The sequence below is a fragment of the Mizuhopecten yessoensis genome, unplaced genomic scaffold, assembly GCF_002113885.1.
Source record: "Mizuhopecten yessoensis strain PY_sf001 unplaced genomic scaffold, ASM211388v2 scaffold8123, whole genome shotgun sequence".
NCBI lineage: Eukaryota > Metazoa > Mollusca > Bivalvia > Pectinida > Pectinidae > Mizuhopecten > Mizuhopecten yessoensis.
The window spans coordinates 3,294,942-3,315,694 of NW_018407390.1; the positions used below are offsets into that span (position 1 = coordinate 3,294,942).

General features: G+C 35.4%; 3 protein-coding genes across 4 annotated transcripts; 1 reads left to right on the forward strand and 2 right to left on the reverse strand.

Annotated features, from left to right (window-relative positions):
* Positions 1-6,135: 6,135 nt before the first annotated feature.
* On the reverse strand, positions 6,136-9,062 carry LOC110455027. Its single transcript, XM_021504911.1, has 2 exons — positions 8,978-9,062; positions 6,136-7,812 (listed from the first exon to the last, which is right to left on the reverse strand). The coding sequence occupies exon 2, from the start codon at positions 7,740-7,742 to the stop codon at positions 6,681-6,683; it is 1,062 nt and encodes a 353-aa protein (XP_021360586.1). The 5' UTR covers positions 7,743-7,812; positions 8,978-9,062; the 3' UTR covers positions 6,136-6,680.
* An 83-nt stretch (positions 9,063-9,145) lies between these two features.
* LOC110455005 (ARL14 effector protein-like) lies at positions 9,146-17,655 on the forward strand. 2 transcript variants are annotated; one of them, XM_021504873.1, is made up of 3 exons: positions 9,146-9,316; positions 13,976-14,097; positions 15,790-17,655. In XM_021504873.1, the coding sequence occupies exons 1-3, from the start codon at positions 9,164-9,166 to the stop codon at positions 16,031-16,033; spliced, it is 519 nt and encodes a 172-aa protein (XP_021360548.1). In that variant the 5' UTR covers positions 9,146-9,163; the 3' UTR covers positions 16,034-17,655. The 2 variants fall into 2 exon arrangements, with proteins under 2 accessions (XP_021360548.1, XP_021360546.1); XM_021504871.1 differs by having other exon boundaries at positions 9,229-9,789.
* A 406-nt stretch (positions 17,656-18,061) lies between these two features.
* On the reverse strand, positions 18,062-19,788 carry LOC110455006 (spidroin-2-like). The gene is made up of 2 exons (XM_021504874.1): positions 19,673-19,788; positions 18,062-19,205 (listed from the first exon to the last, which is right to left on the reverse strand). The coding sequence occupies exons 1-2, from the start codon at positions 19,752-19,754 to the stop codon at positions 18,730-18,732; spliced, it is 558 nt and encodes a 185-aa protein (XP_021360549.1). The 5' UTR covers positions 19,755-19,788; the 3' UTR covers positions 18,062-18,729.
* Between the last annotated feature and the right edge of the window lie 965 nt (positions 19,789-20,753).

The following is a 20,753-nucleotide window of genomic DNA, read 5'->3' on the forward strand; positions in this document are numbered from 1 at the left end:
AAGGTCATTCATTTGAACAGACTTGGTAGCCCGTCATCCCAGCATGCTACAGGCCACATATCAGTACCCTGGGCGGATGTCGCACCACAACATAAGCTCACTTGGCCCTTCGGGCCATGTGAGCTAAAAAATGACTTACCACCTATCATAAGCACACCATTCAAAGAGGGAATTGTTCATATTAGATCACAACAGAATATAGAAATACAGTATTTGGCCATAAATGAATTTTTACAACAGGCCCAAGGGCGGTCACCTGAGTTATATCATAGGTACTGGTAGCTTTATTTTATTGTTTAGATGTGATGTGGAAATCAGCATGTAAACTAAGTGAAATAAAATACCTGGTACTTGTCATGTCCTCAAAAGATAAGAATTTGAAAATATTGGTAAATGTTCCCTTTGGGGCCCACGCCCTAGCCCCTGGAGATCAGGCAGGAATCCTAATTTTACAATGTAATACCCTCGTTCACCAAATATGATTCTGACTAAGTTTGAGTAATTTTCTGCTGAAAATGGATAAAATATACCCAAAAGTGTTATTTCCCTATATAAACTGTAGTAAACTTTACCCCCATCCCAAGGGAGAACGGATAGCCCGGGGCCCTAAAATTTACAATTTAAATAAAGCCCCTTATGATTTTTCTTTTTATGCGGAGAAAATCACTGTAGTACCTCTGAGTCTGGAGAAGAAGATTTTTGAAATATTGATTAATTTTCCCTTTGGGGCACCACCCTGGCCCCAGAGGTTGGGATAGGAATCCCAATTTTACAATTTAAAACCATCTTTCTCCAAGGATAATTCTCACCAAGTAAAAATAAAAATAAAAAAAATCCATCCACTGGTTCTTGAGAAAAAGTTGAAAATGTAAAAAGTTTACGCACGACACTGGATGGAAAGCGATTAGGATGGGTCACTTGAGCAAAGCTCAGGTAACCTAAAAATAAATATTGTGAAGCCTTTTCTCATCCAATTTAAATTTGTATACACAAATCAAAGAGTATTTTCTCCTCGTAATAAAATAATCTGTTCTGATGACTAAAGGCAATGATTTACAAATTCACTTATGGCAAATAACTTTATTTATTTACTGTTGGATCGACCAAGGTTTAAAATACCTCACCATACACGGCTGAAGTCTTTGCTTAGTACTGTACACTAATTATCAACAGATTCCGAGTGTTCCCCTACTCTCAGACTATTTATTTCAAAACAGCAAAATTTCAGAAGGTTGCATATCTATTGTAAATACTGAAGGGTACTTCAATGTTGAAGTTGATGTACCTAGAAAACATGTTCTGATACCAAATTCTGTTAATGTGTCTTTCACTGATTTTGGCATGAAGTGTTATAATAAAGTGACCAGCTCTTCAACCATATACATTAACACTGTAAACATTACAAATACATGTAATGACATTTCACAAAAGATAAGTGAACAGCACATGACCATAACACCACATCAAACAGGAATAAAACACCTAACCAGAAAAAAGGTTGTACACTATTTTACAGGAAAATGAGGTAACAAAATAATTGCTTGTCAGAAAACGAATGCAAGCTTCAAATAGCAAGCTTCAAATATTTCCTGAGTTTTTTCAAAACCAGCAACAAGAAAATTAATATTGGAAAATTGAGCACTTTTAGTTGAACATTGTACATCTACAAAGAGAACACACAAGACTGTACATCTACAAAGAGAACACACAAGACTGCACATCTACAAAGAGAACACACAAGACTGCACATCTACAAAGAGAACACACAAGACTGTACATCTACAAAGAGAACACACAAGACTGCACATCTACAAAGAGAACACACAAGACTGAACATCTACAAAGACAACACACAAGACTGTACATCTACAAAGAACACACAAGACTGCACATCTACAAAGAGAACACACAAGACTGTACATCTACAAAGAGAACACACAAGACTGCACATCTACAAAGAGAACACACAAGACTGCACATCTACAAAGAGAACACACACGACTGCACATCTATTTGGCTTGGTTTGTAACAACCTATATGGGAATACAGTAGAACCTTAATAATTGATTAATTGATTTTATTTTATTTTTCAATACATGTACAATTCATCAGTTAAAAATTTCCAGTTTAGTTTAAGATAACTGGATATTTTTCCTTTACCAGAAACTTTTTATAAAAGAACTCTAGCTTTTCATAGTTGCAATTATATCAATATCTGTAGCTGAAACAGTGTTTTATTTACCTGATTAACAAGATTCCACTGTATAATAACAATACATGCACTCTATCTGATTTTGTAAATATATACGAAAATGTATACAAAAATGCCCTGTGTTCTTTAACGAACTTCTGATCATATTTGCTTAAATCATGGTAAAACAAATTTCAAACAAAGCTCTGAGGGACACAGTGATAATGTGTTGAGATTATCTTGAACTTCAACTGTAAATTTGTATCAATATTGCCAGTTGTAACATATTTTACAATATTTCAAGCTGTTACCAGCTTTATAGAGCATTGGAATATGGAATGTATAGCTCATTCACAAATGAACTATGACTTAATACTAAATATATGGCACACATTTCAAATGTTTTATTAACTTTCAACATTATGTACATTGTACATACACAAAACTTTCTGGTAATACAATATATAATGTGTATATATACTGAAATGACAGAAATATCATTGCGTGAATTCTGGTAATTACATTAGCGATAAGTAAATAAATCAAAGTATGTGGTTGGCATTTATTGTAAACAATGGTAGGACACACACTTTTAAAAGAGGATGATGAATAATCTGACATCTTAAAATGAAATAGCATGCACTGGTATGTGTGTTAGAAAAGCTATTCATTTCACAAGTATGGAAATGGACAGTTTTAGCCTGTGAAGTATATGGTTTGAGTGATTACTAGGAAATTTGCAATTACCCGGTAATAAAAATCAATACAGTGTGTTACCCCTAAATTTATCAAGTTGAAATAAAATATTTGTCTTGTCCACAATATGATAAAATGTATACGACATCAAAAGTTTAGCCGTTTAGCACTCTTCAAATCAATGTATATTTTTGGGGTGCACAAGTAACTGTCTGAGTGTTGTCAATGGCCTCATCAGGGTGCTGAAATATCGTTTCCTTATCACCCGGTCAAATGCCTCAGATGTCCCTTGCACGTAGGGTATTGTGATCCAGCCTTTTCATTTGGCCTGATTCTCATCTCTTTTGTTCTGTCTCTGTTTGTCATTTTCTACGTCTCTTTTCACCATGTTAATTGACCAGTCGGGTTAGCCACAGTGGTGTTTTTTAAGTATCTTATTATAGGAATTCAATAACTTAAGTTTAAAAAAACTAAAGCTACACAATCTAATGGTAGCTTTAGTTCATCATTCAAATAGTTTGAGGAGTGTTGTAACATATGAAAACTCACTATTGCTGGGTACCAGGTACACTCCTGTTCTCTCACCCTGAGAGTTATTAATTTAAAACACTAAGGCATCTGTGGGAAACAAAATGACTGTAGTCATGGGAGTAAATATCTCAATATTCTCTGTAAGTAAACATGGATTGAATAACATGAATGCAGTACATGTTGTACAAGTTTTAATGTTATTTACTACCATACCAGTTTTGCTAATTATCTACACCTGTATTTCACATAAAACACTGACATTTAGTTCAAACTTATTACATGCAACAGGTGAGAACACTTACTGCAGCACCAAAACATGTGCTGATAGGTTGATAACCTAAACCAACTAAAATACACATAACAGAGTATTGCTTGTTATTCTTTCTTTCTCTAACAACAAAAAAAAATGTATAAAACTACATTGTATATATATACAATGATGTAGCTCGTGTATAACAATCAAACTTAGTCTGTAATTCAGGAGTTAGTAATTCTTCAATGTTTAAATATTCTTGAAAAATGAAACATCTGTAAACATCACAAGAGGAAAAAAGTCTGAAACCGAGTACATTTTAATACATTATTATGTGAATGTAATTTATCTTTTTTCCGACAGCCAAAGGGAGATAATTTATCTACTAAGGTTTATATCACTTCTGAATTCCTGATACATAAAAGTTTACTGTAGTGTGAACAAACTTGTTAATTTGGTGTTGATAAAGCAGACAACAAACATGCTTTTATTTACATACATTAATACTCATTTAATGAACATTTCAAACATCACAAATGCGGGGGCAGATCCAACATTTTGCAGGCAGGTATCACCTTTCCAGATATCCAATTATTTTTTTGATGCAAGGAGACTGAACCATGATATGTTGTACAATATTAAGCTACAGGTAGATCTATACAAGTCTAGGCTTTCAAGACTATAAATATATTATTAATATATTTGACCTCTGTTACTTTGGATGTTGGTTTAAGTTACTAATTTGAGTGAACTTTATAGTCCTTTCCACCAGCAAGCTATAGGTAGATATCATATCTGTATGCCCTATGAATCTGGTAAGAAATCATCTGAAGAGAAAGTTGATGGAATGGACGGAGAATAGAAGAAAGATGCTGCAGTACCCCAATAATCTTGGTCCTTCATACCAGGGGTGCTGATAATTGTAGATAAGGCAGGGCATTAATATAAATAAAGTGAAACTACATATATGTAGACACTGCAATACGTTTTCATTAGGCAACAAAATCATCTGTTTGAAAAATTAAGTCATGTATGTATTTGTTTTCACAAAATATCTGTGTTATAAGCAATATTAGATGAAAATATTTGTGTGGTTTTGTTATGAAATGTGTATAAAGATGTCATGGAAACTACTCACATATTTTCTACAAGACAACCTCTAAGTAAACGTTTTGTGCACCGACAGCTACAAAACTGTTGTGTTTTACACAAAGGCAGCGAGTTATAATGTCCTTAACATAAAAATATCAGTCCACTTTCTGTTAACCAGTGTGTGTGTGTGCTAGTCTTGGAAGTTTTATAGAAATATTGATGTCGGATCTTATATTAAAATGTCAGCTTCAGTATGTGATATCTTAATATTAATCTCTATCACCACAACACAAATAATACCAACCAAGCATGAACACATAAAAAGTCAAACATCTTACTATGCACAAAAAAGCACGAATAATTTTACAATTGGAAACGAAAAATAATATCAAGTTTGTTGGTCATAGACCGACCAATTGGGGCTGCATATTCTGACCAAAACTTTTTTTCACACTTTTTGAACTGAAATTTAACTTAAATACGTTGTTATTATTTTTTTGAATTAAAAAAGTTAAGCCAGTAATGTTTTCTCTAATACCTAGGAGTTGTTCATTAATTAATCGCCTATCTTTTTATTGTTAGAAAAAAAAAACATTCCTACCTACCGACCCAAACATCAAAGGGTTGGGTCGAACAAAGACAAACAGAGAATATTTTAAGGTTGGTCTAAGTTTTAAATGATAGGTTTTAGGATCAGAAATGTTCAGATTTATAAATACACACAGTAAATGTATCAAACAATTTTTTTGGAAACTTAATTATCTCAAAACAAACACATGACAGTTACAAATCATTGTCAAGTGTAAAGTAGCACTTATGCATTTTTTTGGGATCAATTTTCGGGACAAGTTTTGGCACACTTACCATTAGTGGTAATGCACATGTATATATATCATCAATCACTTTTAGGACTTGCATAACTAAATCAGCAAATCAGCAAGTGTTTCATACGTTTGTAGTTCCTATCTAAAATAAGTTCTGGCTAATTACTGGGCCACTGAAGGAGTTTAATAAGAAACTGATGACAGATTTTTAGATAAATGAAATGTTCAGGTATTTAACTTTTGAAAACTATATACTTTTGATATATTTCCATGTCTGTGTGTGGATTTGCACAGGGGCAAAATGTCTGGGGGCGTTTCTGTTTTTGGTCACTGATTTTGCTTGTTAACTTCCGGTTGTCAACTTCTTGACGCAGTGACACTACAATATGCCACTAAACCTACCAAAAAGTCATTATGCAGCCTTTGCAAGGTATGAATTTATGAATCTAGACAGTTTTCACTGGTTTTGAACTTCAAATATTAAAGTTATAAGCTAAAATGTTTGGTAATAACATATAGTAAATGATTTAGTTGTGTGAGTCCTTTAATAAACGAAGCATTTCTAATTTTAAATAGTATTAAGATAAAAAAAAAACATTGACAGAATGAGTACCACATAATGAATACAATTCTAAGTTAGGGTGCACACATATATGTAATTCCGAAATAAAAAAAACTTGTGTAGTAAAAAAAAATCTCACACTAATGTTTTGGCATCTGCACTATGTTATACACTTGATAAATTTTGATACATATTTATATACTACTGTAGTACCAATATATATATATATGTATGCACATTTCAAGTTTTACTAATTCTACAATACTGATTGGCGAATTGTGTTCCTTAATTTTTGTGAAAATTAACAAATTTATTTTATACAAAATCTGAAGTATCAGCTGTATCGTAAACAATATTTATTTCACTGGCTTTAGAAAATTAAATCTTTTTCAGCTACAAGCGCTAGTCCTTCTCTAATAGGGTATGGTTATCTAACTGTAGAAAACTTCAAAATGCTGCAGAATTACTATTGACCAAGACAGTATAAATATAATATCACCAATGGTACAAATATAAACATAGTTTTAACAGTTAGAGAAATATTTCTTTAATTGGAATCCTGCTGTTCAAGATCTCGTCAACATCCTTGAGAATGAGGTACAATTTGAGACACTCTGGTAGCTGAAACGGCAGACTGCTGATTCCTAATGAGATATCAGTTCCAAGACTTCTTCGAATTTTTTTGCGTGCTAGATGGCCCAATGACTGGGGATTGGTGAGTTGTCGACTACACCAGCGCCCAACAGCAGGGTTGACCTGGTGAATATGAGATATCTGTTGCTGAGACCAGCACCAACCCGCAGCTGTAGAATACAGGATCAACTTCTGTAAGACACTGCTCTTGTTCTCCTTGGAGTCCCAGTAAGATTCCAGGTAGTACATAAAGGAATTCACCACATATTCAAGATCTGAGGGTACCCCATAACGTACCAGTTTCACACTGAAGTCTGATGCATTCATCAACAATGGGTCTATGCTATCCATGTAAATTGGCTGATGTCTGTGTAGTTTCTGGAGGAGAAGCTCATGAAATTTAAATGACTTTGAACAGTCAATGGCAGCCTGTATGAGCCTGTACAGAAACAACTCATCATTGTATTTCAAGGCAGTTCGTATGACATACATCATGGCATCTTTACAGACTGGTTCGGAATTGGCCTCCATAAGGCACTTGATGATCTGCCATGCCAAGTTATGGCGTGGCTCCAGACGATTGTCGAAGGCAGTGATGATAGCAAGGTCTAATGCTGAACAGTTATTCACATTCAAACAGTTCTTTTTACATACAGTCTGTGCAAGTAAGATACGTACCAGCTGTAAATGAGTAAGTTTCACTGACAGAATCAATGCCGTTTCTCCTTTTTCATTCAGTGGCGTATTGATATTTGCACCACAGTTGATCAGTTGATCTAGACATTCTCCGTCGTTGTTCACAACAGCATTTTCAAGTTCCCGCCATGTCACATTATCAACATCTCCCTCCTCCTCTGACCCGCTGCTCTGGAGCGGGACGTCAGAATCGATGTTACGGTTGATACCTGGCATGCAACTTGTCGGCCAGAGATGGTGACCTCTCACATTCTGGTTACCCATACTGCCACGTCATTGTAGCAAAGGTGGGCTTCAGCGTGTCTGATTATCCCAGGTCCAGAAAGGTCATCATCTAAATTTAAAAAAACAGAAAGCTACATTAAATCTTAAATTTAGTCATGATTTTCTATACACAATATCTACAATGCATGAGTGTGAACATGCTAATTAATTAAGAACTGTATTTGACTATATTGTATTTGTTTAATTATTTACCTCCAAAAGGTCGCAATAAAACAAGTACTACCTAAATAGACGATGTCAGGGTGTAATAACATATCTGTAAACTTTTATTGAAATCAGCCCAGTAGTTTAGGCCGTGGACAAAGGTTACTTCAACAAAGAGCCATGACTCTGGATGCACACCATCAGGGGGTAGTTTTCGTACCTGAAAACTTTCATTGAAATTGGCTCAGTAGTCACTAGTGGCTTAGGAAGCTTGCTGGTTTAACTTTTATGCTTTGATATCGTGATTGATCAAAGTGCCTGCCTTAAGCCTGGTGGGTGCCAGGTGAGCACAAAATGAGCAGGCTTTGTGTGCAGGCCCTCTCTTGGCTTTAGGTTTTTCGCAGTCATTTCACGAAAAAACTTTGAAACTAGGAAATAGTGTGTGTTTGGACCGCAAATGGAGAGAACGCTTTACGTGCATATAGGAGGTTTTCAAAAGAAAATGTATTCATCTTTCTAACGGTACATTATTAAGCATTTTTCGTACATCAACTTGAACTAGATAGGGGGTTTTGATGCAAGGATGTTAGGTGGGGTCGATTTTTCGACATCGAGAGCATTCCTCCCTTCTCGTATATATATGCAGGTATTTTTTTTTAACGAAAGTCAATCTAAACCCCTAACCATGTAAAATAACTCTGAACACCTTAGGTTTAGTTTATATCCAAATATAAACAAATTATCATGTATCTACCAGTGATCATTAACAAGCCCGAGGCATTCAACGCGGCCGAGCAGTTTTAACTGACTGTAGCATGCGCTCTCCCTCCGTTGAAATAATGCTAGTATTGGATCAGTCAATGTATATTGATAAAGATAAATCATCTATGCTACAAAAATCTGAATCAGTAAATACACAGATCAACAAATTTAAAACTTCGCTCTTTACCTTTTCATATTAGGTAAGACAGTTTGTAATTAACTAAACGTGTGATATCAAGAATGTTTCAGACATTTGGTTTGATTACGGACTTAGATAATCTAATCTAATTCCGTGGTTTGATTAATACCTGCTCTGCGACATTTTCCCTGTAGCTGTTTGATAGCGAAATCACTGACAACCTGAATTGACAGCAACCAGCAGCGGAGTGTATTTTGTGAGTGATCGGTGTCCAAAATACGCTCTTCTGAATCGCCATCTGGTTAAACACTTTCAGTGCTCGGACTACAGACAAAATTGTAGAGGGCGCTTTAAAATGGAAGAGCGACGAATCGATCGACAAAGAAGCTGCAAGAACAAAGCCAAGTCTAATGGCAACGACAAAAAGATATCCCAAGAAATAACTCCAGTTGTAATCGAAGATGATAATGCAAATTCTAACGATGGTACTGGTAGTGACGATGGAAATGTAAGTTTTGAACAAATGAAATCTGGGTGAAATAGTTTGCCAAAAAATCGGTCAAAAGAAAAACACTTAAGCTAACAAGACTTGTTTGGATTATGTTACTGTAGGGTTTACTATTAAATGTGACGCCTAAGTGAGTATAAACAATGGCCAGTGCTTCTGCAGAAAACGTAGGAAAACACAAATCAGGTGGTACAAGTTGTTGTATGATTGGATGCGACAACAACCACAAGAAATTGAATGAATGGAAAACATCAATTTGTGAGGAACATGGATCCCAAATACACAATGACTGTACCTGTTTACTGCCATTTAGTTTCTATATCTTGCCGTCGGCGGATGAGATGCGACTGGAATGGATAAAAGCTATAAACCGTGAAACCTTGCCTAAACATGTGTATGTGTGCTCAGAGCATTTTGTTGAAGGCAAACCTACTAGAGAAAATCCATACCCAGCTCTGAACTTGGGTTATGAGGTAATTAAACATCTAAGTGTATATCAAATCTGATCCCCAGACCAAGATAAAGATTTGTTAAATAACTTGAGTTCAGGCCCCATATCAATTTTCATATTTTCTCCATAAAAAAGACCAAATAGATTTTTCGTATTATATTGTTCCAGGACCGAATACCTTTTGTATTCCATAATTTGGAATGAATATACACTGAAAAATGACAGATAAAACACAGGTTATAATACAGAGAATATATACATGTATATATATATATTTCAATGAACTTGCTCACCTTATATAGAAAAATGAAGATAATATTATATAAAAAGTTCAGAAAAACCATACGTATTATATACGTCTCTGGAAAAACTAACAAAGATAATGATTTGGAGAAAGTATGAAAAAGGAATACAGACTGAGAATGCAGAGGAATGGCAGGGCTTTCATTAGACCCTTGGAAGTGTGTCTTTGACTTCCCAAATTTTTAGCCCGTCATTGTCACATGGTGGGCTATTCTGTCTTTGCGTATTGCAGAGTTATCTTCTCTTGGGAGCAGGGATTGATTGTTACGTCATTGGTTTGTGTGAGAAAATTATGTCGTTTTCTCAAAAATTGATGACGTTACTCTCACAAATAAGTGACGTAACAATCAATACCTGCTCCCAATTAAGAGAAGATAACTCTGCAATACGCAAAGACGGAATATATAGATTCAATTGTCCTTCTTTCTTGGTCCGTCATCCATCTGCTTGTTGTCCACCCTTTATATTTATCAATTCTTATTATTAATTACTATTTCAGAAATAATTCTCAGCATGGACAAATCTTTTTCAAAATTCATAGGTTGATTCCAAATATTCTTTGTAGTGCATGTTTCATTTTGATGCTGAACAAAAAACAAGATGGCTGGCAGCTGGTAGCCATCTTGGATTTTGCAGTTGATAAAATTTGTTGTTACAATTTCCCAAAAACGCATGCATGATCAATCTTTCTAAAACTTCATACTCCTGTGTGTAGGTTCCCCTTTTTTGTATGTGCACCTGTTATTGTACTGTTCAGAACAACAAGATGGCTTCCAGGTTCCCATCTTGGATTCATTGTGATGGTTCAAAATTTTTTTGCAATATTTCTCAAGAATTTCTGGACAAACTTTTCTCAAATTTGAGATGCATAAGTTCCCCAACTTTCCCTTGGTCCTATATAGCCATAGCTAAGATGTTTTATCCATGTATGTGCTATTTTGGAAATAAAATGGCATACATGTGATGTATACATGTACAAGATATCCCACTAACTGATAACAGATCTATTATGAATTTAGCCATATATGTAATGGAAATATGCATATGGAGTTCAACACCTGGTAAGAACTTGATAATATCAGTTTAAGGTTAAATGATCAAAGTCTGCACAAGTACTTGATAGCTTTTTGAAGTAAACAAAACTTGTGTTGTACTAGATATCTCATAACATAACCGTATGGCATTAGCTTGTATTTAAATGATAGCATGGAAGCTAGCTTTAGTAAAGTTCTAACTTTTACACCTAATTAGATTTTAGTGGACATTGATCAAGGTTTTGGGGTCAAATGTTAATAAAACACTTTTGAAGTGAAAAGTTTGTATACAAGATATGTCATGAATCTTTCTACAAATTCCGTTTATTTTTACACCATACTTTATATATCATGCCAATGTTAGTGGCCATCAGTTGATGTTGCATGAAATCTACATGACACCTATCATCAATTGATTAATTGTTCATTTTTAATTTTATCCATTTTTAGCTTGATACAAAATTCAATGTGGATGTTGGTGCATTTAGCTTAGATTCATATTAGATATTACTCCAGACTATACATTGTATCTATCTATTGAGAGTATTGTCAGATTTTTATCAAACTTGTTTGGTGAACTTATATTATGCAGGGTATATATCCAAGTCTCAAGTTTGATACTCGGCCAGACTTAAACTTACATAATGAGGCTGCTCCGATCTGATTGCCTGATAGATTTCAGATGACCTATTTAGAGGAATTATCAGATTTGTATGATAATTTTCTAGTATGCTTTTGCCTTTCACTAAAAATTGAGGCTCAGCAATGCTCATGGATACTAAGTGGGACTGCTGTGATATGATTGGCTGATGGCCGTTTAATTTCTGGTTGAATTCTTTTGATAGAAGTTCTGAATTATCCAATAACTTTCATCACACTCTGATGGTGGTGCTTCATCTGTCATAAATTTATCATCTGTAGTCCATCAACTTTTGCATTTAACTGCATCTACTCCCAAACTAATGAGCATAATAATTTATACAAAAGAAGGGCTGACCATCCTAAGGGCTTAGTTAGGACCAGGGTCAAATACAATGTAGGTTGATTTGCTGTGAATGAAATCTCTTCCCACCCAAAACAACTGGGCATATATTTCAACCCAATTATGGTAGCATGCATGCTTCTTAGACCATAGGGGTCAAAAGGTATACAAGTAAAGATGCTGAGAGGCGGGTCATAAATGGTAAGAATGGATGATTTGCTTTAAACAACATGTCTTTCCAAACTGCTGTACAGGTTTGAACAAAAATGGGGTGATCCTAATTCATCCATAAGAATAAACAGTTACACAACGTGGCTGTGGCCCCTTTCGCGTATCTGGTTCAACTAGTTGAAACAGTTGAACCTTAAAGAAAATGACGGGCGCAGATCTGAACTGAGGCTGACCTTAAGAATATTAGCTTGGCACATGTAGATTGAGGAGTCCAGATGTGCCTGACCGAAACTCATATGCTGACTATATATTGCTAGTTTATGTTATTTCTTTATAAAACAAGGCCAATTCACATGTAGATTTTAAGATACATTAATTATATACAGTAAATTAGTTGATGCGTTAAAAAGAAGGACAAATTATTCCTGAGATATTGTTATTTACTCTCCGGTAATAACTCTAGCAATTATGAGCCCAATTCTTGCAAACTTGATAACAAAATTTGTGTTCCTCTGTCTTTCCAACCATCTCAGGCACTCTTTAGTTTTCGTGTGCTAATTAATATTGCTGTAGATATTGTTCAGATGTTTCAACCAAATTCCGTATGAACATCATGCTAAGTTTGCCAACTGATGTGATTTGTGCATATTTATGGATTATCAATGAGGTATAGGGGTTTTATTTTTCTTCAAGTTTCAAGCTTTACATTATGTCTCAACAGCACGATACTCGCATGTTTTAACCTAACCTCAATAATGTAAATCTACAATATGTCCTGCAAGCGGGGGATATAAATTCCACGAATTTGCTTGTTTAGCTTTGCCTACAGTTCGGCCCAAGAGCGTTCGTGAATTGTGGAAAATTTCTGCACCACCTGAACCATTTCAGCCGGGATATGTGAATGCCATTTCTTGGGGCTCTTCTGGGCAAATTTAACCTCATTTCCAAAAAAGAAGGAAGTGGGATTCAAGGCCCCTACAGCAAATACAATGTATTTCATTCCTTAATCAGGGCCAGAAATTAATTTTGAATACCATTAGCTATGGTCAATTGGGGCAGCAGTTTAAATGCAATTGAATTCCCCTTACCCGATATTATTCAACAAGATAGGCAATATCAAATTTTGATTACTCATGATCAGTGGACTAGTCAACTGGACTAATGATTTTTTGAACCACTAGTCCGGGCAACTGAATATTTCTCAAGTTCCAGACTGTTGGGCTATCCCTATTGTCTAGCCCTGAGCTGTGGCATATGCATGCAGGTGACACATTCACTTACATTGTATGTAGAATTCTAGTTTTATTCAAGATATAATTATGAAGATTTTACACGAAATGTTGCAGGTTTCTGTTTAATGTAAAATTATGTTTGCATTCATATAATTTAGTTTTATTTATTTATTTTTGTTTTTGCTTTTTGTTTAGACTACATGTTTATAGTAGTACTAAAATGTGTATAGATTTTTCATTAATTTCAGTTAAAGCATGAATAGAAATCTTGGTTGTTTGTTGTTCATTGTCAGTGTATTATATTCATCTCTTCTAAAATATTACATAGCAAATACCTCTTTAAATAGTTATCTCAATATTCTATGAAATATCACCATGCATCAAAATTTAGGTGAAACACAACTGTGATATACACTATAACCAATATAAATTGCGTTTTTCTTTCAGTGTTTACAAATTATTTGCTATCTTGTTTTACTCGTCTAGACCGTCACAAAGCAGCTCCGTATGCTGACATTTGCTAATCCAGGAAAGTTTATGGATAACTTTGATCCTGAGAGGAGTGCCAGAGAGATGAGGAAAATGAACAGAAGGATATACAGAGAGAAGTAATAATTTACATATTTACCAAAAAATCTATAAATACATACATAGTAAAGAGACCTGTGTTGTGATCAAACCAAATGTTTAAAAACAAATACACTTTACCAGTATCACCGTTATATAGCTTACAGATGTGTTCCCCATACATTGAGTTTTGTTTTGAATCAGATTTACAGAATACTGACGTCTTATTTGTTCAACTTTTAACACATTTTCTGATTGGCTGAGATGATAATTTTGAAACAGTATAATCATTATTTATATATACAAATTTTCTGTTGTAAATTTTTGTTTTGACCTCTTAAGGAAAGTTGTGTATTCCTGCAGGCTTGTAAATATCTGTTTATTTTATGAAAAAGATGTACAAATAAAGGAATCAATTTGTATGACCCATATCAAATGACAGGTCTCATCATTCTCCTGCTTTAATTGCTTTAAATATTCCTTATAAATATAGCGCAAACATGTTTCAGAATTTTACATGTCTGTATATTAACTTAATATTATTAAGAAAATTTATGGCCCTTTAAAGTTCATCTAGAGCATAACTTTCTTGATATTTCACCTAGTGTCACCAAACATGCTTCAATGTTTTTGGAAGGCAGAGTGTTACATACTATCTAGGGAGACAAAGTGTTACATATATATACTAATAGTACATACAAAAACACCATATACAGAGTGAATATTTGTATAGCAAAGACTCTGGTGCATTGTAATGTTGCCTTAAGTCACAAATAACTTACTATACTGATATATCTTTGGGAAATCTGAGTTGCATTTTAAATTGTATCTTCAATTAAATTTAACCCATTATACAGATCTATACTATACAGATAAGATAATTATATCTACAGTCAAGATTAATAGATATACTGGGTTATTGGCCATGATATAAAATCAAGCTTAATAGCAATAAACAATCAAAATTATTTAAAGTTTACACTCCTCATTTGTAAGATTTGATTTTCTCTCATTTCCCTGTGTGTGAGATAGAGCTGTCCAGGGTAAGAAAGGGGTGTAGGAAATTTCTATCTTACACCCCGTTTGACGTGACGTGACAATGGCTCAACAATGACGTGACGTCACAAATTTGGAACTCTCCGATACTGCAATGCGGTAAAGGCGACGTGATGAAATTAAAACTTTTTATTATATATTTACCATACATGTTAGAAAGATGTGATTAATTTATCTGCGCAATCATTGTTTGCATATATGGGATATGCAAAATATGGCTGGCTAATTCGTTTTTCGTCTCCAAAGCTGAGGGGGAAAATTGATATTTTCAAAAAAGTGGCCACTCCAAACGCATTTTCATGGTTTCTGAGCTTATTCTGATGATTGGAATGAGAGAAAAATACTCTTTCATGCCCAAGGGTGTAGGATAGGGAAATTAAACCCTCAGGATTTTTAAATATGACAAAACCCTCGTCAAAGCCTCAAGTTTTACCAAATTTGAAAATCCCTCCAGTGGATTTTCCCTATCCTACACCCCTTGCCATTTTTCAAGGTGTATTGCTCCTTTTGATGTGTGTACATGTACATGTAGGTGTATTCCTCATTTCTAAGAGGGTGAGGTGTCCTCCTCATTTTTAAGGGTCTGAAATGTGTTCCTCAGTAATTTCCTCCTTTAACACTATCTGATGAATCCCCTGTCACTTACTTGATAGTTTACTAATTTCTTCTGTCCACAGTATCCGTAAGAACCAGCTGTATGACGAGACAGGAGTGCTGCTGGACAACAGCCTGGATCTCTGTGACTGTCTGGACATGGAGTGTGAGGGCTGCCACTTCCCCTGTCCCAAGTGTGGCTCGGAGAAGTGTGGCACAGAGTGTCGGTGTTGTCGAAAGTGGTTCTACGAACATGTGGAAGTAGAAGGCACTAACCTAACCTTAAAATGGCCTATACCAACACAGATTCCCACCTCAACAAGCTAGCACCCAAGGGTGTATGTTAACATCTCATATCTATATACATGGTGCCTGTTATCATACATGATACCCTGGTAGTTTTAATGAATGTTTATTAGGTTAAACATGGTACACATTGCAAACAACAAAATAGTGCATAAACAAAAACTTCAGCTTTCACTCCATGTGAATCCCCACACTCTCTTTTTGTTGTTGAATTCATTTTCACATACATTATTATGTACTGTTAATTTCATCTTTCACAAAACAAATGCTTATATTTTAAGTAAGATATGTATTCAGGGCTAGAAAGTAAGGGTAGCCCCATAGTCTGAAACTAGTGAAATCTCAAGCTGGACTAGTGGTACTATAAACCGCTAGCCCGATTGTCTTGTCAAAATTTGATAGTGCTTACTTAGTCTCTTGTTGAACAATATAGTTAGTAGAATTTGCTCATAAACAATTAAAGATTGGAAACTATACCACCCAAATGGACTAGTGGTAGTTTAAATTAATCTCTAGCCCAGATAATTAATATTTTGTATCGTGATTTAAAGTGGGGAAGGGGTGACAACAGCTATAGTTAACTGTGGCGAATATTTCTCAGTAAACCATAATGTATAATATGCAATATTCTAATAAACAAATTTATACTGGATGGCACGAAACTAGACTTTTACTTATTGTCAGTTAGGTTATTTTCCATATTTGTAGCACTTAGTTTTTAATAGTTTTTAACTTACATGAGGGAATGTACAAATTGTAAATGGGACACCTGTTTGTTACAAAGGACTATAGTGTCTGGTTATGCACTTGTCACTTGTGTTACCACGGTAACTGTAAAACTTCACCAACAAGACCAGTTTAAGCCAGTAGATATGGTTTTAAGCCAGTAGATATGGTTTTAAGCCAGTAGATATGGTTTTATAAGGAGTGGGACCATTAGTTACTGTTAAATCTCATCTGGAATGGAAATTTCCAGATTAATGTGTACAGTTATTGTGGTGCAAATAGGTTCTGAATAATGATTGTCTGGTTTCAGGAGCCCGAGTTAAAATAGTTTGACTATTAGGTTTACTCCAGAGAAGCTATCTGTACATTCAGTGTTGGTTACGTGTAACATGTCCTGTTTATTACCTACATCTAAACAATGCCCGAGATTTGGTTCTCGTTGACTACTGTGTAGTACTAGTACTCTCATTACCAAGGTCCAACTGTTCAATCATGATGCAATGATAGCTATGTAGTGTTTTGTTCTAGAGATTTAAATTAGGTTGAAAACTACTAGTAATAGAGTATGTCTGACAGAGTTGTCTAACTTACGATGATAATGTTATAACTGATATTAAGTTTATCTGTTGATTTGTCTCTTCAATGATGCTGTTTAATGAATGATGGTAGTTTAGGTGTAAATATCCAGTCACTGGGGAATCTATGATCAATGATGTTGACTAGAAACAAATATTGCATAGTTGGAAACATGTGAAAATGACAAGCTGTGTGTATTGTGAAGGTAAAGAATACTTGCTGGGTGTGTTTTGTATGTGAAGAAACTGATAACTTGTGTGTAGTTGGTATATTGATGTTGTAGATGCTACCTGATGTCCAACCACAACATTAACAGATGCCTTAAATAAAATATGTAATTAAAACAATTTTTCTTTTCATATTTTATTATCACTTAAAACATTGTGGACTGTGCCTTATGGATTGGTGTCCCACTGCTGTGATGTGTCTCTACATTTTCAGACTGGGTGTTACTTCCCTTGGGATAATTAAGTTTCTTTATTGGTTCGGTCCGACTCGTCTGACCTATTAAACTGTAGAGTGTAATAGAGTTGTGGTACGATCATCATTAGCACTCTTTGTTGTTTCATCAAATATTGTTGTGCTGGTCAGAATATATGAAGTGGACAACTTAACAGATTTAGGGATATACATTGAATTGACATACCATTTTTTGTCGCCATACACATATCTGTGAAATCGTGGTCATTTTTTTACCTAATCTCAATCAAATAGCTAGCTGCGTGCCTTCAATTTTGCTATGATACATATATCCCAGGGGTACAGAGAGTGTAAGTGAGCGTAACCCATGGAGTATGAGAATGATGGTAGTGGACTAAAACCTCATTGTAATGGTCCTGGCATCGCGTTAGACTGTTCAGGGTCACCGATTGTTACTGACAATTTATTATGTTGTTATTCTAGTATTGACTATTCATTCTTTATATATTCCTTGATGGTATTGCAAGAACTCACAATAATGCCATACATCACGGTGACCTGATCATGAAAACAAACTATAGTGTGGTGTTATATTACCCGAAATTCGTCAGGAAAGGTCTAGACAAACTCGGAAGACGACCAGGTTTACAAAACACAATTTGAATGATTCTCTGGTGTCTGTGAGACTAAACTATTTTATTGTTTCAAGGGAAAACATACAGCGTTTTCATATACATTATTTTGAAGACATACAGTGTATATGTATTATATGTATGTACCATGGTAGATACCTTACTGATACAGTGTAATTTCTATATAATTATACACTAAAGGAGTTTGCTGGCAGTTTCTTAGAAACGGATAAAATTGTTACTTTTTATCATGGATCATGGATATTGCAATTCATTGAGACATCTTTATCTTTGTAATTTCCATCTTTCTGCCCAGTAAGCGCCCTTTGTGGCTTTGTCCGCCTTCATATATATTTAATGTGTTTAAGACTTTGGTGCAGCTGGAATAAATAAGTTTCCAAATCGGAAAAGACTTGAGAACACACGTCCGACGGACGAGAAAAACGATCGTTTGGGTGGTTGTAGTGGCCTTCGTGGTGGAAGGGAGTGAGGCCCTGGCCAAGCCTGGTACATATTGGGACCCATTTGGTATGGTCCTTGCCGGTAGGGTCCTTGAGCAAAATAAGGCCCTGGTGAGATAGGCCTTTGTCCCGGGGGATACGACCCTGGTCCCTGGCGATTAGATACTGGCCCAGGGCCCATCATATTGGGACCATTTTGAAAAGAACCTGGTCCAGGGCCGTTCATATTTGGACCATTCTGAAAAGAGCCTGGTCCAGGGCCCATCATATTGGGGCCATTTTGAAAAGAGCCTGGTCCACGACCCATCATGTTAGGTCCTTGTTGAAAGGAGCCTGGTCCTTGGCCCATCCAGTTTTGCCCTTGTTGTGGAGTCTTTTCTTGAACAGAGAATATAATAATTTATTTATTATAGAGCTTTGAGAGCAATAAAATATTAAAAAATATAGTGGGACAATCTTATGTGTTCCTAAACTAGCGAAAACTCTGTCACGTTCAATGTGCAAACTGAAGCTTTAATTGTGGGAAACTATAGCTGTGTGCCTAAACTGAGGCTTCTTGGTGTTCCTGAACTACTATAGCTAACTGACGTAGTGATTTTGTGCCTTAACTGCACAATCTAGTGTATAAAGATTACACAATTGAGTGTTTATAAACTGTATGCCTTAAACATTATACCCGTACTTGGATGACCTGCACTGAAAAAAATCATATATATACCGCATTTATAAACATCATGGTCGTAAGTTGGCAACGATTTGTAATATATAGAACCACACTTGCCGCTGTACGAGTCACAGAAGCTCAACAAAACCTCCAGGTCCTCGTATGAATATTATTTACTTACTTGTGAACAGGAAGCCACATGTCATTGGCATCAACAGGACCAAAAGTACCGCTGTATATTTGAACACCTGATTTGTTGCCATGCTAAAAAAATTAAATCCTTTCTAAAGCCTCGGATTTTCACCTCTCCAGTGTATGTAGGAGTGTTCATTAGTCTTCTTATAGATTCATGACTTTGTCAAGCTTGGGTACGTAATACACACCTATCCATCACCCGTGGTTAAACTGACGGATATATTGAGTATACACGTGATTAGGGATTCACCCTATTGGCAATAACAGAATACAGATTTTATTTCCTGTTTATTCCAAAACTACGGGTAGCAGAATAGGATAGTAGTGGTTGAAGCAACAGCAGACACGATCTTGTTATAATGTATGCCTGTTCAAGATTGTTTTTGTCTTTCGTTCCGTTCATCTGTATCAAGAGTGTTTAAACATTGTCTTTGTTTTTGTTCGGTGTTTAGAAATCAATTATTGTTTTGTATGTCCGCATTAAGATATTGTCGCTGTTTTCGTTCTGTATGTCTGCGTTTATACATTGACGTTGTTTTCGTTCAGTATGTTCGTTGTATATGTCAGCATCTAGACATTGCCGTTGTTTTCGCTCTGAATGTCTGCATTTAGCCATTGCCGTTTTTTTCGTTCAGTATGTCAGCATTTAGCCATTGCCGTTGTTTTCGTTCAGTATGTCAGCATTTAGACATTGTCATTGTTTTCGTTCAGTATGTCTGCATTTAGACATTGCCGTTGTTTTCGTTCTGTGTGTCTGCATTTAGACATTGCCGTTGTTTTCGTTCAGTATGTCAACATTTCCACATTGCCGTTCTTTTCGCTTTGAATGTCTGCATTTAGCCATTGCCGTTGTTTTCGTTCTGTATGTCTGCCTTTAGCCATTGCCGTTGTTTTCGTTCTGTATGTCTGCAATTAGACATTGCCGTTGTTTTCGTTCTGTATGTCTGCATTTAGACATTGCCGTTGTTTCGTTCAGTATGTCAACATTTACACATTGCCGTTGTTTTCGCTCTGAATGTCTGCATTTAGCCATTGCCGTTGTTTTCGTTCTGTATGTCTGCATTTAG